The 24,488-nt window shown below is 45.1% G+C and overlaps 1 protein-coding gene across 1 annotated transcript in view; it reads left to right on the top strand.

The window, feature by feature from the left end:
- Positions 1 to 440: 440 nt before the first annotated feature.
- LOC309566991 (uncharacterized protein) overlaps positions 441 to 24,488 on the top strand; it is an 80,855-nt gene continuing 56,807 nt past the window's right edge. Inside the window, exons 1-2 of the mRNA XM_082272310.1 lie at positions 441 to 2,007; positions 13,194 to 14,761. Coding sequence (XP_082128436.1) covers positions 478 to 2,007; positions 13,194 to 14,761 — 3,098 coding nt within the window. The 5' untranslated portion in view covers positions 441 to 477. The remainder of the gene's footprint in view (positions 2,008 to 13,193; positions 14,762 to 24,488) is intronic.

The following is a 24,488-nucleotide window of genomic DNA, read 5'->3' as shown; positions in this document are numbered from 1 at the left end:
AGTTCCCCCATCAATGCAGAGTGATTAGTGCCCCCAATCAATGCAGAGCGCATGGGGATTAGAGCGCCTCCTGATTACACACAGAGCAGGGTTCTTCTACTTACCTGGCGCGGGCGCTCTCATATGAAGTCACGCCTCCTGGACTGACTCCTGTGATAGACGTCACTGTGCTGTCTATCATAGGTAGGAGGCGTGACTTTGTATGACAGCAGCCGTGCCAGGTAAGCAGAGGAACCCGCTCTGTGTGTAATCAGGAGGCGTTCCCCCCTCCTCTTCCCCTCTGGAGGCAGCCCAATGGCAGGGCCGGATCAGATGGCTTGGGGGGCCGCAGGGACCCCACCCCTGTTCTAGTGTGTGGACCCTTGAAAGGTAAGCTGGACAAGTGGGGATCCAGTGGATTTCATGTATATTATCCCCTGATTCTTGTTTAACAAATAGAACAAACTCTCAGTTTAATTTCTCCTCCTGCAGGCTACAATGGCATCTGCTGATCTGAAAGATGATCTGAGCTGCTCCATCTGTCTGAACATTTATACGGATCCAATAATGCTGAGATGTGGACACAACTATTGCCAAGAATGTATTAACAATGTGCTGGACACTCAGGAGGAGTCTGGACTTTATACCTGTCCGGAGTGCAGAGAGGAGTTCCAGGAGCGACCTGAACTATATAATGCTAGAGTCTTACGTAACATAGCGGAGAAGTTCCTCACTTCTCAGCCTGATCAGGAAGATACAGGAATCTATTGTACTTACTGTGTGGACTTTCCTGTGCCGGCTATAAAGTCCTGCCTGCACTGTGAAAATTCCCTATGTGGCAAACATCTGAGAGTCCACGCCAAATCCCCAGAACACGTCTTATCTGATCCCACCAACTCCCCGGGGAACAGAAAATGCTCCATCCATAAAAAGATTGTGGAATATTACTGCACCAAGGATAGGGCTTGTATCTGTGTATACTGTATTGCTGTTGGAGAACACAAAGGACACCAAGTGGAGTCACTGGATGAGGCCTTTGAGAAGAAGAAAGAGAAGTTGAGGAAAGATCTGGAGATGATGACCTCAAATAAAGCATGGGCTGAGAAACAAATCCGGAGTCTGCAGGAACGCAGGACAGACGTACAAGAAAGAGCAGCTGGTGTAACAGAGAGAGTCACTGCCCTGTTCAGAGATATCAGGAGAGAGCTGGAAGAACTTGAGCATAAAGTCCTGAGTGAGATTTCCAGGCAGACAGAGAAGATCTCATTTTCCATTTCCAATCTATTCCAACAGTTGGAGATACATAAAGACGAGCTGTCCAGGAAGATGAGTCACATTGAGGAATTGTGTGACACCACCGACCCAATGACCGTCCTGGAGGATCAGAACTCAGGAGAGGACATCTGTCGTACCAAGCTGGAGGATAATATGGAGACAAAGATTCCGAGTGAAGGTGATTTTCACGAGCATCTCATTACAGAGAGAATAAACAAAATATCTGACATTATAAAATATATTCACACCTGGATCCAACAACCAGCAGGTATTTTACTTGACAGGGAAACAGCTGCTAACAATATACAAATTTTAAGGGATTTAAAAACTGCATCTTGGTCAGCAGTAACATTAAATCACCCAGAAAGTCCCAAACGATTTAGCAAAAACCAGGTTCTAAGTGGGAGAAATTTTTCTTCAGGACGGCATTACTGGGATGTGGACACGAGCGATTCAACTAGCTGGAGAGTCGGGTTGTGTTATTCTAGTATAGATAGGAAATTATGTATTGGGGAGACTACAGATTCCTGGTGTTTACGAAGGTATAATCATGAATTTAATACGATGCATGATCATAAACTCATGCCACTTCCTCACAAGTCTACCAGCCATAAATTCCGAATTTGTCTGGATTATGAGGCCGGGAAGATCTCCTTTCATGAGCTTTGTGACCCAATCCAACACCTCCACACCTTCACCACCACCTTCACCGAGCCCCTCCATCTTGTGATCGCTCTCTGGAATGGATCAATGACAATTATTAATTAGGAATATATTTTGCTGTATATTCTGTGCAGTTAGTGACAGTTTTATCAGTTCACCCAAATCCAATAGCTCTGTGTTTGGTGGATGCTGAATAGTTCAAGCTATTTTTTTTAGGTTAGGTTTCTTATTGTTCTCACGGATTTCCATGGGAAAATCTTTACAAGGGGCTCCCATTCTTCTGTTACATTTCTAATGTACTGATTATAATAAATGATGGTGGAAATATCACAGTCCTTAATTGATGTAGAGAAGGTTCCTCAGATGCATCAGACTCCACCTGTAAATTGAATATCGCCTTTTAGCTGGAGCTCCAGGGGGAATTCTAGAGACCTTACAAGTGTGACTTCATTCACACTGCCGCGACTTGGGATCCGACTTGTGAGACCCCCAAGTTGCATGACATGTGAAATCCCATTTTAGTCAATGAGAACTGTCTTAACTAGCACTACTGAAGTTGCTCCGACTATAGAAAAGGTTCCTGTACTACTTCAAGGTGACTTCTATAAGGGGTTTTATTCTCGGAGAATAGGTGCAGGAACTCCCCCTTGTCACCCCTTGTCTCCACCCACGACCCACCTCTGAGCACTGTTCCTTGGTCCCACCCCCTACCCACCTCCCATGCACAACAAAATACCTTACCCAGCAACAAAAGATCCACCCTAGCAACATTTGACCCCCTCCGGTAGCAGCTACGGCTCTCCCAGCAACCAGAATCAATAGATAAGCCAATAATAGACCTCTACCTCAACAAGAAATTCCTACCAACATCATAAGACCCCCCAGGCAGCAACAATAGACCCTCACACAATAACAGATCCTTACTAGTGACAATAGATCCCCATGCAGCCAGCATCAAGAGACCCTCCAACAAACCCCACACCCCTTGCTATTGCATACATTCAGTGCTGGAGGTGTCGGAACTGCGTTCCCCCGCGTCCCTGCTGAAAAAAAGCCCATAGACTTTAATGGAAGTTTCCAAGTCGGATCCTTAGTCACGCCAAAGTCGCTCCGAAGTCGTTTGGCAAAGTAGCACTGTAAGTCGCGCAACTTTCAGGTCATGTGAACCAAGCCTAAAGCAGGGACTGGCCAAGATTCGATCTTTGAGCAGGCTGGTTGTACTAAAGTCAATCCATTGATAATCTTCAGTACAACCAGTCTGTTGGATTTTTCCGATGCAATTATTGCCGGTGGCTATAGCCCCTAGCAGTAATCATTGTGTTTTGCCGGCTGAGAGGAACCACAATGTGTTGATGGTGGAATTGAGCAATTTTGCTTTTCTTCCACCTGTGGTGGAACAAAAGGTTTCTATCATCTGTGGCCTGCTTAGCTGCTACTACATGCAAGGTCTAGTTCCACTCATTACACTTCCCTCTAATCCTGTTTTGTACAACAGAAACCATGTAAATATGAAAAATTACATAGGAATATATTACAGATATAAAATATTAGTTTGAAAATATAAACCCCAAACCACTCCAGTTTCCTTTTTAGGGAGTGGTTTGAAGGGGCAGATTCACACTGCCTACGTGCTAAACACTTTGTTTTAGGCCACTTGTGCAACTTGGGACTGCAAAGTTGCATGACAAGTCATACCCCATGTTTTCAAATAAGTACCATTTATAGCTGCAGGGGCTGATTGGCAACTTTCGGCCCAGGGGGCAATTACAAACCAGAGGCCCATGGAGCAGCAACTCGGGCCCCCCTCCCACTCTCCCTCTTCCCATCCTCCTCCTGACCCCCATTCCAGGCTGAAGCCCGTTTCCAGGTACTCTCTACTCACCGACCAAATCCGGGTTCCTGACCTGGCCAGCAGAGGGCGGCTGGGGGGAGCTGGGACAGCTCGGTTGGGGCTGGCTGGGGAAGGAGAGTCTCCAGTAGAGCATGGAACCGGCCTCTGCTCAGGCACAGTTTACACCATCCATGCTGGGGGGGGGGGGGGGCTGCACTCTGTCCTTGTCTTCAACCCACACTCAGTAAGTCAGCAGCAGGGACTTTTTACTTCTCTTCAACAGGAATCCTCTAGGCATGGCTTTGGCAGAAGCGATGCAGCCTTTTTATAGGGCATCAGAGCAGCCCAGGGGGCAATTGCCCCCTGCCCCCTAGCCCAGTCCTCCCCTGCATATCTGTGCAACTTCAAAGTAGTCCCTGCACTACTTTGGTCTAACTTTGAGGTCCATAGACCTCAGGATTACCCTCATTGCTTCAATTCCCATGAAAGTCACGTGAATTTCAGGTTGTACAAATGTGAAAGGGGCCTTAGCATGTGGGCAGCTTTCAGTTTTTGGCTTGAAGTTAGCCATGCTGAGAGGGTGGTGGGTAGAGATGGGCTCAGGCGTGTTTGGATCCTTGTCCCAACCCACCTGTCGATCCCGCCAGGAAGAAATGTCTCACTGCCAATGACTGGCGGTGTGCAGTGTCGGCTTCCTGGCGGGATTGGGCAGGTGGGTTGGCACTAGGATCCGGACACGCTTGAGCCCATCTCTAGTGGTGGGATGCAAGTTTCAGCACCTTGCACAGTTTCCTTTTTCAAATGCATTTTCTTACATTTTTGCACAAGAAACATAAAAGGATATAACCAACAACGAAAAGCTAGGTAGCAATAAGCATAGATGTAATGACCTATAACCAAGCTCATAGTGACTGACTGAGAGTATAATGAATTTTCTAAGGAGAAGACATGGGGTGTACATTTCAGAGTGTGTATAATAAGGTAGCGCCTTATACCAAGATGGTGAAATGATAATAGTGTGCAATAACAATTCGAGAGAACATAGGAGAGGCCCCCCCAATGGAAAGTGTTGCTTGGGATTATTGACGGCACACTAACCCACATGTCTGTTTTAGGCGGCCGATAATTAAGGGCAGGAGGGGTGAGAGCACCTGACTGGGGGGTGCCTAGCTATATATGAGTCATGGGTACAAGGCCGCTGATAAGGCAGTACAGGCAGCCCTCCTGTACTGGGCCCAGGCCCCATCAGTTCAAAAGGGGGGCCCAGGCACCTGCTGAGCTGACTGTACTGTGTTTTTGCAGACACCGATCCTCTTCTGCCTCCCCCTGAAGTGCTGCCAGTTTCTCCTCCTTTTTCTCCTTCTGACTTCACCGCAGCGGGAATTGGTTCTAGAACATGCACCCCTTTCATCTGCTGCAGCCCCGTATGTGCCCCTTTACCTTAAAGCTTCACTCCTCTCCTGCTGGCAGCTGCTGCATGCACACAGGGGGATGTTTTAGGATTGAGTGCGGGGGAAGGGGCTGGTATATACATCATTTATTGGCCCTTCCTTCTTGAATGAACACAGTAAGTGATCGGTATCAATCACTCTTGTGTCCATTCATCACTGAAGCATAGTAAATTGTGTTTACTATGCTTCCATTTGTGAATCAGCAGGAAGCCACTTCCTATTCATTCATCTGTGCAGCTGAGGCTACAGAGAAGGGGCCTGATAATTTGTTGTCCTCAGTCACCTCCAGACGGGAGGGGGGGGGGGGGCTGTAATTTAGGCTGTATGGGGCCCGGTGATTTCTAACAGCAGTGTGAAAGAGCCCTAAGTGTATATTAACTGTTTGTATGAAAGTTATAGAGTCTACAAACTGTGTGTGTGTGTGTGTGTATATATATATATAATATATATATATATATATTGTGACAGGAAGTCAGGTAAATCTGGGAATGTAGTCACTGAGAGGAGACACATTCCCACCTGCTTTGAAAGTTCACTGATACTATAGGGTGTTGGCTGCAGAGAGAGCCAGCAGGAAGTTGAAAACCATTCAGCTGTTCAGAATGAGGAGATCAAGGACTCTATAATTTGTCCAGAGAAAATCTATTGAGTGCTGCCTCCTGTCGCTGTGTGAGCTGGGAAGAGGAGGACAGACATACGTGTACCTCCCGACGCCGTGTGGGCATGGGAGAAGGACTGCTGCCGCCTGTCGCCGTGTGGGCTGGGAGAGGGGGACAGTCGGATGTGTGCCTCCCGACAAGCTGGTGAGCATGGGAGAAGACCCCCTAAAGCGATGTGAAGCTAAGGAGGGTAACCACGAGTGAAGACGTCTCAAAGGTGAGAAGACAAAGTGTTCCATGTGAAGAGTGTGAAGAGTAAAGGGACCTGTTAAATGAACTGTGTTCAATATGAAGAATCTGAAGAGTAAAGGATCCTGTTATAAATGAACATGTGCTGTGTGAAAGAAAACAAAGGGACATGTTCAATGGACAATGTTTGTGCTGTGTGAAAAGCAAACAAATGGACATTTGAGTGTCTGCTGTAGGATCAGCAGTGTCGGCCCAACAGTAGGTTGGAAAGACTTCTTAGGTAGGTTCCAGCGTGAGAAGGTAGCCGCCCACAGAGGCAAGGATTTATTTTGTCTTTTATTTTATTTTGGCTGTTTTGATGCTTGCAATTGTGTTAAGTAAATTGCATGAATAAATCAGTCTTGTTTTCAACCTCTAATCGGCTATCTCTCTGTGAAAACGCACCCCCAAAGGGGTCATCCACGCCTACCACCGAGCTAATCCCTTACATATGGTGGAGGATGCGGGCAGAAGCAGCAAGATCCCTGCAAGGAAGTGCAAATGTTTGATGAACTTTGTCTGGTGCATGAGATTGCACAATCTATGTGTGCAGGAGAGAAGATCCTGACAGAAAAAAAAAAAAAAGTGTTTTAAAGAGACAGGGGTCTCAAAATTTTTTGATGAACTTTGTTGTGTCTGGTGCAAGTGACTGCACAAACTGTGTGCGCAGGAAAAGAGATCCTGCAAGAGAGAGAAAAACTACATGTGTTGAAGAGACAGTGGTCTGAAAATTGTTTGCTGGACTGTGAAAAATTTGTTTGTGGAGTTATTGAAGATGGGGCGGTCCAAACGCCTGAAAAATGCAAAGATAGATGAAATGAGAGACCGGATTCTTTGGATGGAGGGGATGTTGCCGTCTGAACCAGCCCCATCCATGCCTAAAGAGAGTCTACTAAAGAGGAAGGTTGTTGTCCCTAGCAACACTGATGAAACTGCTATGGAGACGCAGTGTGCTCAGATGAAAAGTAAACTCAAAATGGAGGAGATGTTGAAACATCTGATTATATCAAATGCAGCTCAACAACAGGCAAATGCGGATTTTCAGCGGAGCTTTGCAGCTCAGCAAAAGGCTCACCAAGAGAGCATGGCAGGCTGGAAACAGAGACGCCAGCAGCCAATGGAGGCCATCGGTTTGGAGGAAACCGAGTATGTGTGCAGGGCTGAATTGGATGCCTTGCAACGGAAAATGGAAGAAAAGGAACAAGCCTTGGAATTGCTTAAAATGGAGCATAGAAACTTGCAGGAAATGAATGAACTACTCAAGTCTCATGTGTTACAGTGGGAAGAATCCACTGCTCTTCTTTTGGTCGAGTTGCAAAAACGCAGAGAGACTATAATGGAGAAAGATACCATCCTCATGGAAAAGGAAAGTGAAATTCAGACTTTGCAGAAGCAAAGTATGGCTGATATGTTGGAGTTGCGTAATCAGCTGGAAAAAAGTCTTCAGTGTTTGGAAGTTACAAAAATAGACCTGCAGGAGTCGCAGGAACAGAATGTTGCTCTGAAAGCGACATTGTCTCTCAGCGACAAAGAGAAAAGTGAAAGAGAGGCTAAATTACTGAGTACTGTGTATGAGCTCACTACTTTAAGCAATGTGGTAAATGAATGGCGTGCGGACTGTGAAAGTTGGAAAGGGGAAGCCCAACGTGTCCAGCAGCAGTTAAAGGAGAAAGAAGCCTGTGTGGCAGAATTACATTCTTATTCCCAGATGCTAGCCAATGAGGTGAAGGCTCTTATGCAGGGAAAAGAAGATTGTGAACATAAGAGGGAAAAAGTAGAGGCACAGCTTCTGGAATCGCAAGTCAAGGTGTCAGAAGGTGACCGATTGTGTGCTAAGCTGTCAGAGAAGGCAAACCGACTGCAGGTTGAGTTGGACAATGTTACAAATCAGCTTTCTCAAGCAGACAGCAAATCTAGAGAAATTGCGGAAGATTTTTCTATCTTGGAATCGCAGCTGCAAGACACGCAGGAACTCTTACAGGAAGAGAGGTGTCAAAGGCTGAGTTTTAGCACAAAGCTCAAACAAATGGAAGATGAGAAAAATGGCTTCCTGGAACAATTAAAAGAGGAGGCGGAAGCAAAGAAAAACCTATCAGAGCAAGTCGCAACATTGCAAGCTCAGATAGCGGATATGAAAAAACGCATGGAAGAAAGCGTTGGTTCATTACAGTGTGTTGAAGATGTGAAAAAGAAGTTTGATCAGATGCTTGGTGAAGAGAAGACTGTGTCTGCAAAATATGCAGAAGAACGCGCCCGTGCAGAAACGGAGGTGCGTGATAACGAGAGCAAAGCCCTGTTCTTGGCTCGCTCTTTGGAGGAAGCTCTAGAGTGTAAGGCTGAACTAGAAAGTGTTAACAAACAGCTGCGTACAGAAATGGAAGAATTGGTCAGCTCCAAGGATGATGTTGTGAAAAGAGTTCAGGAGCTAGAAAAGTCTAAGCGAGCCTTAGAACAGCAAGTAGAAGAGATGAAGATTCCGTTGCAGGAACTGGAAGAGGAATTCCAGGCAACAGAGGATCTGTCCCAAAGAGGGGATAGTGTGCCTGATGCAGTTTTTAAAAGGATCAGTGTTTTGGGGTCTGTCCTGAGTGAGCCTCAGAAATGTGATGACATGTGGCTTGAATCACCCCTTTGGAATAAACCGTTCCTTCAAAAACTTCAAGCATTGGAAAATGTATCATTAGAGCTTCAGCAAACAAAGGAGCTGAGTAAGAAATGTGATGATTTCTCAGTTCAGGCTGAAAACCTAGTGGGGAAAACTAAGGCTGTTGGTGAAAACGTGAAGCAAATGAATAAGTGCCTTTCAGGGAGTGTTTCCAAAATGGAACTGGTGAAAGACGGGTGGCAGAAGTTTGATCGTGATCTTGAGATGCATTCCATGTGGAATTCAGATAGAGAAAAAGAACTAGGTGACCTTGAGCGGTCAAATAGTTCAGCAGAAAGTGCATTGAAGAAACCTGTAAAAGAATGTGTTGCAGTTCCATGCTTCTTCACTGATGCAGAGAGGAGGTCTATAATGGATACCACCCAGATCGCTGGGTTCAACTGTGTTGTTGCCTTTAACCCCTATGTTGGTGTAAGGAAAGTTGATGATGTTCTGGTTGACTACTTCTGTGAAGAGTTTGGCAAGAAATATAAACTGAATATCAAATCAAATAGTAGGCCTTTACTGCGACTCGCTCAGGAGGGCGAAAAGTTTAAGAAGTTGATGAGTGCAAATGCTTCCGATCTGCCTATGAATATGAAATGTTTGGTGAATGATATTGATATCTCTGGGAAAAGGAACAGGGGTCACTTTGAAGAAATGTGTGACAGCCTGTTGTCTCAATTGGAAAATCCTCTGCACAGCATCTTAGAGCAAGCAAAGCTCAAGAAGGAAGATCATTCCCTTTTACAACAAAAAGTCAATGATTGTGTACAGATGTATGGAGAGGCAACTCAAGTCACAGAGGGATGTCAAGAGTCCCTACTTGGAACAAAGCTTAGTGAAGCAAAGGTTCTCAAAGTTTTGTGGAAAACATTTATGGATTGCAGAGAGAGGCGTCTTAAGAATGTTGAAGACATTAAGACTAGCCCAATTGAGTTGCCTATGGATCACGGTCCTCCATGGTGGATTGGACAGACGGTTATGAGGGACAAGCTGTCTGACATTTATGAGAAAGCTGTCAATGAAGATGACAGAAACGAGAAGGAGCAAAATGATGCCAAAAATGCAGTTGAAGAATGTGTATATGAGATGAGAGACAAACTGTGTGGCAGTTATGAGAAATCTGTCAATGAAGATGACAAAACAGTTTCATCCGGAAGCTTGAGGATAATAGGAGGCTTATCAGTGAGTCAGCAGTGCCTGACACATGCGTGCCTGGAAATATGTGTCCCAACCCTAGGGTTGAAACAAGAGGGGGGGTATGTGACAGGAAGTCAGGTAAATCTGGGAATGTAGTCACTGAGAGGAGACACATTCCCACCTGCTTTGAAAGTTCACTGATACTATAGGGTGTTGGCTGCAGAGAGAGCCAGCAGGAAGTTGAAAACCATTCAGCTGTTCAGAATGAGGAGATCAAGGACTCTATAATTTGTCCAGAGAAAATCTATTGAGTGCTGCCTCCTGTCGCTGTGTGAGCTGGGAAGAGGAGGACAGACATACGTGTACCTCCCGACGCCGTGTGGGCATGGGAGAAGGACTGCTGCCGCCTGTCGCCGTGTGGGCTGGGAGAGGGGGACAGTCGGATGTGTGCCTCCCGACAAGCTGGTGAGCATGGGAGAAGACCCCCTAAAGCGATGTGAAGCTAAGGAGGGTAACCACGAGTGAAGACGTCTCAAAGGTGAGAAGACAAAGTGTTCCATGTGAAGAGTGTGAAGAGTAAAGGGACCTGTTAAATGAACTGTGTTCAATATGAAGAATCTGAAGAGTAAAGGATCCTGTTATAAATGAACATGTGCTGTGTGAAAGAAAACAAAGGGACATGTTCAATGGACAATGTTTGTGCTGTGTGAAAAGCAAACAAATGGACATTTGAGTGTCTGCTGTAGGATCAGCAGTGTCGGCCCAACAGTAGGTTGGAAAGACTTCTTAGGTAGGTTCCAGCGTGAGAAGGTAGCCGCCCACAGAGGCAAGGATTTATTTTGTCTTTTATTTTATTTTGGCTGTTTTGATGCTTGCAATTGTGTTAAGTAAATTGCATGAATAAATCAGTCTTGTTTTCAACCTCTAATCGGCTATCTCTCTGTGAAAACGCACCCCCAAAGGGGTCATCCACGCCTACCACCGAGCTAATCCCTTACAATATATATATATATATATATTTATGTATGTATGTATGTATGTATGTATGTATAATGTGTGTATATGTGTATAATATATATATTGGAATTTCTGAAGCTTTTAAGCGTCTCTGACTTTGACGGCTTATCACATTTCTTAAAGCACTAAGATGCCAGGACAGTTCAAACACCCCACAAATTACCCCTTTTTGGAAAGTAGACACCCCAAGGTATTTGCTGAGAGGCATGTTGAGTCCATGGAAGATTTTTTTCTGGTACAAGTTTTTGGAAAATTGCATAAAAAAAAAAATTACGTTTTTTTTTTCTACATAAAAATTGGCTCTTAAACCAGTTACGGACCGCCCAATGCAGTTATACTGCAGCAGGCAGCCCCTCCTGCGCTGTTAACTGGGACCTTAAATAGCCAGGTGTGCGCATTTCCAAATCATGTTCAATCAGCTAAATTTACCACAGGTGGACTCCAAAGTTGTAGAAACATCTCAAGGACGATCTGTGGAAACAGGATGCACCTGAGCTCAATTTTGATTGTCATGGCAAAGGCTGTGAAAACTAATGTACGTGTGATTTTTGTCTGTTTTTTTTATTTTTTTTTATTTTTAATAAATTTGCAAAGATTTCAAATAAAACTTTTTCACGTTGTCATTCTGGGGTATTGTTTGTAGAATTTTGAGGAAAATAATGAATTTAACCACTTTAAGACCTGAAGAATTTGCCCCCCTTAATGACCAAGCTATATTTTGTGATTCGGCACTGGGTTACTTTAACGGACAATTGCGCGGTCATGCAAAACTGTACCCAAACGAAATTTAAGTAATTTTTTCCCACAAATAGAGCTTTCTTTTGGTGGTATTTGATCACCTGTGAGATTTTTATTTTATTGCGGTATACACAAAAAAAGAGCGACCGTTTTGAAAAAAAAAAATATTTTTCACTTTCTGCTATATAACATTCCAAAAAAAAAAATTAAAAATCAAAATTTTTTAACATTTTAGGCCAATTTGTATTCTGCTACATATTTTTGGTAAAATAAAATCGCAATAAGCGTATTTTGATTGGTTTGTACAAAAGTTATTGCATCTACTAATCACGGGAAAGATTTATGTTATTTCTTTTGTTGTTGTTTTTTTTTTTTTGTGGGAGTGCGACATTGCGGCAGACAGATCGGACCCCTAACTGACATTTTTTACACTTTTGGGGGCACCAGTGACATTACTGCAGTAATCAGCACTAAAAATATGCACTGTTACATTATAAGTGATCAAGGTGTTAAATGTGAGCCTAGGGGAGTGATTCTAACTGTGGGGGGGGCGTGGCTTCTGAAATGACCATAGAGACATGTGATCCTATATAGAAGGATTACATGGGCTCTATGACCATTCCAGGGAGAAGAATGGTCAGCTGTGTTTACAACAGTCGACCGCTCTTCTCTCTTGGTGGGGAACAATCACAGGTGTCAGTTGGCAATCGGAGCTGCCTGACACAGGTATCGACTTTCCCGCTGCCGAGTGGAGGCGGGAGCATGCTCGCTCCCTAGCTTCCTGCGCACGACTGACGTAGTCCTGCGTCGGTTTGTGCAGGAGAGCCACCTTGCCGCAGTAAATGGGCGGCGGGTGGTCGGGAAGTGGTTAATCAATTTTGGATGAAGGCTGTAATTTTATTGTGTAATATAACAAAATGTGGAAAAAGTGAAGCGCTGTGAATACTTTCTGGATGCATTGCATGCAGTTCCAATACCTGACCACACCGTCACTTTACTTGGCAATAGGGATGTGAGTATCTGCACCTATTCCCTGAGAGAAAAAAGCCCTGATTACTAATATTATTATTACTACTACTACTAATAATAATAATAATAATAATAAAGCACTCTCATAGACACTACCCTGTACCTTTAATTCCCTCTGTGGGTGGGGCAGCGGTCACATGATTAGGAAGTCAAATTGTTTCTGACTGCGGAGAGGAAAGTTGGAACGTTCCTGGAAGAAGCTGAAGTTGATGAACCGCTCTGCAAAGTCCATGAGCAAAAACAGAAGTCTGAAGAAGACAATGAATGACCCAAAGTGTAATGAAATCATTCTTTGAACCGATACAAAGGAAATTCTCATTTGGAGACTTGCAGACACATTCACAACCTAAGTGAGTCTAATCCATCCAGAGCTGCTACAAAGTAACAAAGATCAGAGATCTGCAAACAGTGTCTGAAATCGTAGAACTTTTGAAAACTTGGAGTGTGAGCGTGGACTGGTTGTGTGAAAGGTGAGCTGGACAAGCAAAGCTCCGGTGACTCTTCCTTTGTATTATTCCTTCCGTCTTGTTTAACAGAAATTGAACAAACTTTCAGTTTCATTTCTCCTCCTGCAGGCTACAATGGCGTCTGCTAATCTAAGAGACGAGCTGAGCTGCTCCATCTGCCTGAACATTTATACGGATCCGGTAACACTGAGATGTGGACACAACTTCTGCCGGGAATGTATTGGCCGTGTGTTGGTCACTCAGGAGGCGTCTGGACTTTATACCTGTCCGGAGTGCAGAGCGGAGTTCCAGGACCGACCTGAACTATCTACCGCCAGAGCTCTACGTAACATAGCGGAGATGCTTTCTATTTCTCAGCCTGATCAGAAAGATACAGGAATCTATTGTTCTTACTGTGTGGACTTTCCTGTGCCGGCTATAAAATCCTGTCTGCTCTGTGAAAGTTCTCTGTGTGGCAAACATTTGACCGTCCATGTCAGGTCACCAGAACACGTCTTATCTGATCCCACCAACTACCCGGGGAACAGAAAATGCTCCATCCATAAAAAGATTGTGGAATATTACTGCACCAAGGAAAGGGTTTGTATCTGTGTATACTGTATTGCCGAGGGAGAACACAAAGGACACCAAGTGGAGAAGCTGGATGAAGCCTCTGAGAAGAAGAAAGAGAAGTTGAGGAAAGATCTGGAGATGATGACCTCAAATAAAGCATGGGCTGAGAAACAAGTCCGGAGTCTGCAAAAACGTAGGACAGACGTACAAGAAAGAGCAGCCGGTGTAACAGAGAGAGTCACTGCCCTGTTCAGAGATATCAGGAGAGAGCTGGAAGAACTTGAGAAGAGAGTCCTGAGTGAGATTTCCATGCTGGAGGAGAAGATCTCACAATCTCTGTCCAATCTAATCCAACAGCTGGAGATACAGAAGGACGAGATGTCCAGGAAGATGAGTCACATTGAGAAATTGTGTGACACCACCGACCCAATGACCGTCCTGGAGGATCAGAACTCAGACGGAGAGGACATCTGTCATACCGAGCAGGAGGATAATATGGACGCAAAGATTCCGAGTGAAGGTGATTTCTATGAGAATTCCATCACAGACAGATTACACAAATTATCTGACTTTATAAAAGACATTCACATTGATACTCAGCAACCAGAAGGTGTTTTGCTTGATGAGGAAACGGCTGCTAATAATATAAAGATTTCAAGAGATCTTAAAGCTGCATCTTTGTCAGCAGTAAATTTAAATCGCCCAAATACTCACAAAAGATTTTGGAAATCTCAGGTTCTAAGCAGGGGAAGTTTTTCTTCGGGGCGGCATTTCTGGGAGGTGGACACGAGGAATTCAAACCGCTGGAGAGTCGGGTTGTGTTATCCCAGTATGGACAGGGGATCATATATTGGGAATAATAAGGATTCCTGGTGTTTTCGAAGGTGTGATGAGCAGTATAATGTGAGGCATAATCTATTTTATTCATGTGTTAACGAGCCTACCGGCCATAAATTCAGGATCTGTCTGGATTATGAGGCCGGGAAGATCTCCTTTTATGAGCTGTGTGACCCAATCCAACACCTCCACACCTTCACCACCACCTTCACCGAGCCCCTCCACCTTGTGATCGCTTTGTGGAACGGATCAATAATTACTAACTAGGACTATATTGTACTCTATGCTTCATTCTGTGCACAGCGACAGTTTTATTCGTTCACCCAAAGTTTTCTACAGTGTTTGGCAGATGTTTGAACACTAAGGCCTCTTTCACACGAGCGATCCGCTCCGGCACTTTTTTTTTTTTTTTTTATGGACACGGATGACACTTGCGTCATCCGGTCTGTATGTGTGCATATCATCCCATCCGTTTGCGAGTGATATACGGACATAATGTAAGTCTATGGGATTGCGGATGACACCGCTGACCTCTGATTTTCCGTCCATTCCGTTTTTAAAACGGAAGAAAAATAGGGTTCTGTTCCGTTCCAAAAAACGAAACAGAACTGAAAGGACGCCATCCACTGACATCCGCAATCCCATTGACATGCATTATGTCCGTACATCACCCGCAAACGGATGGGGTGATATACGGACATACGGAACGCCCATGTGAAAGACGCCTTGAGCTTATGCTGTTTTTTCATCGTTCTCAGGGATTTCAGTGGTGAAATTATTACAAGGGGCTCCCATTCTTCTGTTTAAAATTCTAACTTTATTGATTATTATTATAATGAATGCTGGAAATATCACAGCACTGGAGTCCCTGAGGCTACATTCACACCTGAGCGTAGCGTTTTTCGCGCGTTTTTTACCGCGATTTTACCGCGATTTTTGCGGCGTTTTTTACAGCGATTTTCCGCGATTTTTACCGCGATTTTTGTGCAGGCGTTTTTAGATTGAATAGAGATCAATGGAAAGCGCCTGTAATCTGCCCAAAAAGAAGCTCATGTACTTTTTTGAGCGTTGGGCGTTTTGTATACAGCGTCAAAACGCTCAGATGTGAACAGGGGCCATTGAAATGAATAGGATTTGTCTTGTTGGGCGTTTTGAGAGCTGATCCTAGAGCAGAAAAACGCCCCAAAAACGCCCCAAAACGCCTAGATGTGAACGGAGCCTTAGAGATCTATAAAGCCAAAATGTACCTCAGCCACCCAGACTCCACCTGTAAATAAAATGTCATCTTTTGGCTGGAGATCCAGGGAGAATTTTAGTAGCCTAACAAGTGTGACTAACTGCTTCTATATGCAATGCCGAGCTTCATTCTGTACACCAGTATTACTCAACTCTTTAGCAGTCGAGGCACCCTTTAAAATGATGCACAATTTTGAGGCACCCCATTCTAAAATGTACAAAACTAATAGTTTTACATAATGCAGCGTCCTCTAGATATCGGACATTAAACGTTAAGAGTTAGAGGTGATTTTTTTTTTTTTCTTCCAAGGCATACACCTTTACATAGTGGTACTGACTAGTATTTCTCTTAACCCTTAATTTCTCTCACTCAGCTAATAGTGGTAGTCTGTTAACCTCCCTGGCGGTATGATTCTTTTGGATTTTAGGTGCTGAAAGCATGTAATTCTTGTGAATGAGCAACCCAAACCAACTGTATACATTTATTCTACATATTATATATATATATATATATATATATATATATATATATATATATATATATGTATGTATACATATATTATATATATATATATATACGTATATATATATATATATATATAATGTATACAGTTGGTTTGGGCTGCTCATTCACAAGAATTACGTGTATATATATATATATATATATATATACGTGTATATATATATATATATATATATATATATATATATGTGTGTGTGTATATATATATATATATATATATATAATATGTGTGTGTGTGTGTATATATATATATATATATATATATATACACATATATTTACATAAAAAGTACAGTAAAACTGCAGGAAAGGGCACTGGGGGGTAATGTAATGTGATTTTATTTTGAACGATATCAGTGTGTTTGGTGCATTTTACATTCGAATTTGCCGCCGGTTCCACCCCCCGGCGGACGTCACGTCGCCGGAAACGGAAGCCGGGGCTCGCAGACGATCAGGAGAGAGCTCCGCCGCCGCATACCGCTCGCAGTCTTCGCTGGATCCCGGAGAAAAGGTAAGTAAAACCTCCTCCAGCATCCAGCGATCTTCTTAGAGCTACCCCGAGTGTGACTCGGGGTTACCGCTTTTGGCACTAAAATCTTACCCCGAGTCACACTCGGGAATACCGCTAGGAAGGTTAAAGGAGCGCCCAAAATCAGCAATAAGAATCCCACTTGGAGCAAAAGATCTTCGTTTTATTGGTAACAGAACATGTTAAAGCCAACGAGTTTCGGGGGAACAGAGACTCCCCTTTCTTCAGGGCTTTTTAGTTGGCCTAGTTCACTGACCTAGGCCAAGTAAAAAGCTCTGAAGAAGGGGGGTTCTCTGTTCCCCCACGAAACGTGTTGGCTTTAACATGTTCTGCTACCAATAAAACGAAGATCTTTTGATCCAAGTGGGATTCTTATTGCTGATTTTGGGTGCTCCTTTAACCACTTAAGCCCCGGAAGATTTTACCCCCTTCCTGCCCAGGGCCTATTTTGCGATTCGGCACTGCGTGACGTTAACGGACAATTGCGCGGTCGTGCAATGCTGTACCCAAATGAAATTGACGTCCATTTTTTCCCACAAACAGAGTTTTCTTTTGGTGGCATTTGATAACCTGTGCGATATTTTTTTTTTGATCATGCGCTATAAACAAAAAAAGAGCGACAATTTTGCAAAAATAACAATATTTTTCACATTTTTTATATGAAATTCCCCCCCAAAAAATGTAAAAATCAAAATGTTTTTAACATTTTAGGCCAATTTGATTTCTGCTACACATGTTTGGTAAAAAAAATAGCAAAAAGCGTATTTTGATTAATTTGCGCAAAGGTTATTGCGTTTACTAACTAAGGGAAAGATTTTTGTCATTTTTATTGTTTTTTTTTAACGGGTAATGGCGGCGATCTGCAATTTTTTTTTTTTGCGGCACTGCAACATTGCGGCGGACAGATCGGACCCTTGACTGACATTTTTGACACTTTTGGGGTTACCAGTGACATTACTACAGTAATCAGTGCTATACATATGTGCTGTTACTGTAAAAATGACACTGGCAGGGAAGGGGTTAACTTTATTTGAGAAGGAGGGGTTAAAGTGGAGTTCCACCCTAAATTTATACTTACCTCCATCTTCTCGCTCCGGGTCACCTGAAAAACAAATGGATAATCGCAATTTTTTTTTTTTTTACTTCCCTTGTAGAGAAAATATACTTACCTTACTTCCTTCTTCCTCCCCTCGGCGGCCACGGCGATTCGTCACTTCCTGGCTTTTGCAGTGATTCCTGGGAGCTGAACGTCATCGCTCCCAGGAATCAATGCGCCTGCACCGGCCCCGACGTCAGTTCCGGGGCGCGTGCGTCATTCCCTTCTAAACAGCTTATGGGCATGCCCAGATGCTGTGGAGGGATGACGCGCGCGCACCGGAAGTGACGGCGGGGTCGGTGCAGTGCATCGTGGGACCGAAGAAGAAGAAGAAGGAAGAGGACGCAGAAGAGGATCGCGCTGGCTTCAAGCTGCCCACACCTGAGATGGCAGCGCTGGACAATACTTTTTCAAGGTAAGTATTTCAACTAAAAGGTAAGTGCAACCCGGGACAGATCAGAGGCTATCCATTGTGGAATGCACTAGCCCTGACTGTCCGGGGGGTATTTTTATTAAAAAAAAGTATTCCCAGGGTGGAACTCCGCTTTAAGTGTGTCCCTAGGGGCGTGCTTCTAACTGTGATTGGATGTGGCTAGTGATGTAACAGCAGAGATCTACGGTCCTACATAGCAGGACCGTATGATCTGTGCTGTTACACTGGGGAGAATGACAGGCGGCTTTGTTTACAGGCGGTCCGCCGCTCACTCGCGTGGGGGGGTCCGTGAGTGAGCGGGAGCGCGCCTGCTCCCTAGAGCCTCACAGGCTAGTGACGTACCCATACATCACTTTGTCTGTGAGGCGCTGACTGCCCCGTATATAGTCCTGCGGCAGTCAGCAAGTGGTTAACCGACTACCACTAGAAACTTTGGAAATGACCACTAGGCCGTATCTTAAGGCAGTGGTTCTCAACTCCGGTCCTCGGGACCCACCAACAGGCCAGGTTTGCAAGATAACTAAATTACATCACAGGTGATCTCATTTGCTGCTCAGTGATTGCAGTATTCTAGTCTGCATCCCCCAAGGTAATACTTAAAATCTGGCCTGTTAGTGGGTCCCGAGGACCGGAATTGAGAACCACTGTCTTAAGGTAGCAGCCCAGACCCCTTAACCACTTAAGCCCCGGAGGATTTGGCTGCTAAACGACCAGGGGCTATTTTGCGATTCGGCACTGCGTGATTTTAACGGACAATTGCGCGGTCGTGCGCCGCTGTACCTAAACGAATTTGGCGTCCTTTTTTTCCCACAAACAGAGCTTTCTTTTGGTGGTATTTGATCACCTGTGCGATTTTTTGATCACGCGCTATAAACAAAAAAAGAGCGTCAATTTTGCAAAAATAGCAATATTTTTCCCTTTTTTTTATATGAAATTCCCCCCCAAAAAAATGTAAAAATCAAAATTTTTTAACATTTTCGGCCAATTTGTTTTATGCTACCTATGTTTGGTAAAAAAAATCGCAAAAAGCGTATTTTGATTGGTTTGCGCAAAAGTTATTGCGTTTACTGACTAAGGGAAAGATTTTTGTCATTTTTGTTGTTTTTTTTTTAACGTGTAATGGCGGCGATCTGCGATTTTTTTTTTTGCGTTACTGCGACATTGGGGCGGACAGATCGGACCCTTGACTGACATTTTTGACACTTTTGGGGTTACCAGTGACATTTCTACAGTAATCAGTGCTATATATATGCACTGTTACTGTAAAAATACACTGGTAGTGAAGGGGTTAACTTTATTTGAGAGGGAGGGGCTGTGTGTGTCCCTAGGGGCGTGATTCTTACTGTGATTGGCTGTGGCTTCAGCTGTATGCAGAGTGATCAACGGATCTACATAGTAGATCCATATGATCAGCTCTCATACAGAGGGGAGAATGACAGGTGGCTTGTTTACACAAGCTGCCTGACATTCTCCCTCTCCCCCGCCGATCGCAGAGTGGCCGGCGGACATCGGGTCCGCCGGTCACACGCGCGGGGGGGTCCGTGACCACGCGGGAGCGGGAGCGCGCCTCCGGCGGCGCGCGCTCGCTCCCTAGACCCTCACAAGCTAGTGACTTAGCCCTACGTCACTTTGCCTGTGAGGGGCTGACCGCCGACGTAGATCGGCGTGCGGCGGTCGGCAAGTGGTTAACAAGGGTCCACTGCCTTTCATCCAGTCGGGCCAGATTGATTTGGAGTTAATTTCCCTAAGTGGCCCTCTCTCACCTACCACCCACCCACAGACCCTCTATTGAGCAGGTCAGTCCAGAGCAGCCATCAACTTTTCAAAAAAAACTACTCACTCAGCAAATGTGACCCCCAGTGCTAACAGGGAGGGGGAAACAAAGATACTGGGCAGGCACCCAACGTCCTCCTTATCAACCGATGATGTCATTGTGCACAGTAAAATCTATAACTAAGGCCCCTTTCACACGGGCTATCCGATCAGGTCCGCCTGTCCATTTTCCTGGGCGTACCTGATCGGACCCTACATTCACCCCTATGGAGTGGCGGATATCAGCGGTGACATGTCTGCTGACATCAGGGGCTGACTGGCAACTTTTGGAACAGGAGGCAAGTACAATCCAGAGGCCAATGGTGCAGCGACTCGGCCCCCCTCCCACCCTCCCACTTCCCGGCCTCCTTCTGACCCCCATTCCATGCTGAAGCTCCACTCCAGGTTCTCTTTACTCATCAGCCGAATCCGGGTTCCCAGCCTGGTCAGCAGAGGCTGGTGGGGAGGAGCTGGGACAGCTCGGTCGGGGCTGGCCAGGGGAGGAGAATCTCCAGTGGGGCATGGAACCGGCCTCTGCTCAGACTCAGTTTACACCATCCATGCTGGGGGAGAGGCCTGCGCTCTGTCCTTGTCTTCATCCCACACTTTGTAGGTCAGGGGCGGGGACTTTTACTTCCCTTCACCAGGAATCCTTTAGGCATGTCTGGCAGCCAATCAGCTTCCAGGTTTTTTGTCAAAGCTTAATTGAACAAGCTGAAGTTAGAAGCTGATTGGCTACCATGAACAGCTGCACCACATTTTGCACTAGATCACTACTTTTTGTTGCAGGAAGCATTTATATTAAAATGTAAGATCACATGTAGATAACAAATGTAATTTGGAAGGATTCTTTTTATAAATTTTGTTTTTGGGTTTAGAGTCACTTTAAGAAGAAGCCCCAAACCACTCTATTCCATCAACATGGTGTCACCTGCATTCCATGAACCTTTCTTATTTTTTATGTTTTCATGTGAAAGTTAAAGAAATTAGCAGTATGTAAAGTGCTGTAACCGCCAGCAACCAACCATTATTCACCTCTTTAGGTCCTTTCACACGGGCTTTGACCTAGCGGACTCCGTTTTTCTCAGCGGGGATCGATCTGCCGATCCCCTCTGAGCAGGAGGATGACAGCTCTGTTCCCGCTAACTTTGCAGAGACAGACCTGTCAGAGCCCCGCTCTCCTCTATGGGAGATCGGATGAAAACGGAGCGCCTGTCCCTTTTCATCTGATCCAATCCGATCCCCTAGACCAGGGGTGGGGAACCTTTTTTCTGCCCAGGGCCATTTGGGTATTTATAAAATCATTCGGGGGCTGTACAAACTTATCAACTTAAAAATGTGCCTGTTATATTTGGTCAAAAATGTAATTAACTCACCCCTAATGTGATGGCTGCAACTGCTTCTCTTTGGTGAGGTGTGTGATGTTAGCTGGTATTGATGATGTTGCTATTTGCAACTGGTTTTCCAGGTTTGCTTCGGTCAGTCTGGAGCGCAGTCAACTTTGTGGTGGTAAGTGTTGAAAAGAACTGCTGGCGGGTAATGCTGGTGGGTATAGCTGGCTGGTACTGCTGTGAGTACTGCTGGCTCTGGCTGGTACTGCTGTGTGTGCTGCTGGCGGTAAATACTGGCTAGCAGCGGCGCCGCGTTGGAGGAAGAGGCGATGTTTCCTGTATTGGTCACAGGCGGAGTGCATTTGATAGAACTATACAGGAACTATACAGGAAGCATTGGCACCACTCTGACAGATCAGCTGAGAGACACAGACTCCGCTGCACGGGGGGCCGGACCAAATGACTTTGAGGGCCGCAAACGGCCCCCGGGACGTAGGTTCCCCACCCCTGCCCTAGATGGATGGAAAATAGGGTTTCCATCCGTCTGGACTTCATGGACAGGATCGGAACAGATAGCAGCGGGTGTCAGAGGACATGTCACCGCTGACATCCGCTGTTCCATAGGGATGCATGGAGGATCCGATCAGGTCCGCCTGAAAAAACTGGCAGGGACCGGATCGGAAAGCCCGTGTGAAAGGGGCCTTATTGTGCCAACAGGCTCTGACCTGGCAGGAGGTGAGATTAGATTGGTTGATGGAGGTTGTGAAACTTTAAAGGTTATTATTACTTTAAAGATGTTGGTTATGTCTCTTACTTTACTTACTTTTAATAACCAAAGTTTGTCTATATATAACTAATGTGTTTCTGCCATATTATTACAGAGGTGATGGGGAAATTGTCATTGTAAAAATAAAATATTTTTCTGCAATCATTGCTTTTTTATCTTTTTGTATTCAATGATTACCTGTCCCGTCCACACAGGGAGGTCCGGCTGCAAGCAGTACATCTTCCCAGCTACCTAACCAGGGGTCAAGTCCTGGGAAAAAAAGTGTGGGAACTCACCCAGGATCCCCCCTCGACATTGCAAAAAAAGTACCTAAAATGCCCGTATTCTGTGGTAAACCGTGCAAATATCAATATTTTAAATTATAAACTTTACAAGAAGGTCATATTAATATACCCAGCCAGAAAAGAACATCAGAGTCTGCAGGATCCTCCCTTACAATGCAAGGGAACTCTGACATAAAGGAGAATTCTCCAGGTCATGCTCTAAAAGGGAACTCTGATATAAGAGGGGAGCTCTGGTGACCAGAGACCACCTTATATCAGAGTCCACTGCATTCCCCTTTACATCAGAGTTCCCACTTACATCAGGGTCTGCAGCACTGCCCTTTACATCAGAGCTCCCCTTCACATCAGCGTCCACAGAGTTCCCCCTTGCACTGTAAGGGGGAATCCTGCAGACTGATGTAAAGGGGAATACTGGGAACTCTGATGTAGGGGGGACTCAGGTGACCAGTGACTACCTTCTGCAGAGTGAATGTACTAAGGAAGGTGGTGGGTCCTGATATAAGGAGGAACCTTTGTAGGTGGTGCAGGTTTTTAAGGATTAAATTAGATGGTGAGGAGGCATCATAATGCTTCCTTGGCACCTAGCAAACAACCTCTGAAAAGTGATCCATTGTGGTTCACTCTTCAGAGGGCAACACTAGTGTACCCTAATTTACAGAAATGCCCCTCAGATGTGTCACTCCAAATGTGCTTGGTATTAGTCCCAGTTCACATATATGTGATGCGGGAACCCTGCAAATCTACTGCGGGGTCCCGCATTGCATTCAACTCGCAGGCAGTTCACACTGCCATATACAATGCTGGGGCTGTCATTATGCTGGAGCTGTCATTACAAAGTTAACCACACCCCCAGATCAGTTTGTATATCGTAGTGCGAACTGTCAGTTCCAACATGAATCAGATCGCATGGGTGTGAACAGAATTGTTCACATTGGAGGACCGCAACCTGGTGTTAGCATGCAGCCAAATCCATCCCCACCATCAGGGGCCCTGGTGAATACTGGCTAGCACTTAGGCACCTCTGGTGAACCTGTGTGCCGCTAAGGTGTCCTGTCAGCATCCCCGTCCTGGGATCTCGCATACATTCCGGGCTCTCCATCAAGTGAGAAATCCTTCTGCACATCAGGCTCTGCCGCGTCATTCCTGATGGCAGGTCCTCCGGGTTCAGTTCCTCTCTAACTCTCAGGCCCTCAGGTAAACCACTTGAGGCCACATGACAGCTTCAACAGGGAAGGGGAAGCTGCCCCCTCCCTCCGGGACTCCACTCTCCAGCTGAAAGACCCCGAGTCATTTATACAGTATCCCAGCATGCGCTGAGACACTTTCCTCTGCCAATCACCAGGGCTGTCAAAATGCCTGTGCACTCAATTGTCAGGTTTCCTCCCACTGTCCAATATGCCTCCTATTGGACCAGTTTGAAATACTTCAGACAAACTGAGCTTCTCCTGAGCACCATGAGCAGACCTCACTAACTGATCCTGCTCTCTGGTAGGCAGAGAACAATATAGATTTACCTGGAAATCTCTCTGGTAAGCAGAAAAGATCCAAAAACGATATTCTCTCTTCTAGCACCTACCTAGGAGGGGGCTACACTAATGTAATATGCTTATTGTGTGTGTAGGCTATGTGAACCAAAAATTGAAAAAATGTAAAAATTAAGATAATATAAACTGTGTTCATGGGCGTCCGCAGAACTTTTATCAGGGGGGGGGGCATCAATTTACGGCCACCCATGCTCCGCCCCTTTTAAACAATGTCATCAAGGGGAGGGGCTTAGTCATTATACTTATATTGAGTATTTATTTTTAAAGAGCAAACAGCAGCATTTTTTTTTTTTAAAGCATTTGTTAAAGCGGATTTCCGGCCTCGGGGGTCAAATTTAGATAAAAATACCCCCGGGACAGTCAGGGCTAGTACATTCCATAATGGATAGCCTCTGAACTGT

The sequence above is a fragment of the Pelophylax lessonae genome, assembly GCF_965119305.1.
Source record: "Pelophylax lessonae genome assembly, chromosome: 11".
Classification (NCBI taxonomy): Eukaryota; Metazoa; Chordata; class Amphibia; order Anura; family Ranidae; genus Pelophylax; species Pelophylax lessonae.
This window is presented reverse-complemented; position numbering and strand designations above follow the sequence as displayed.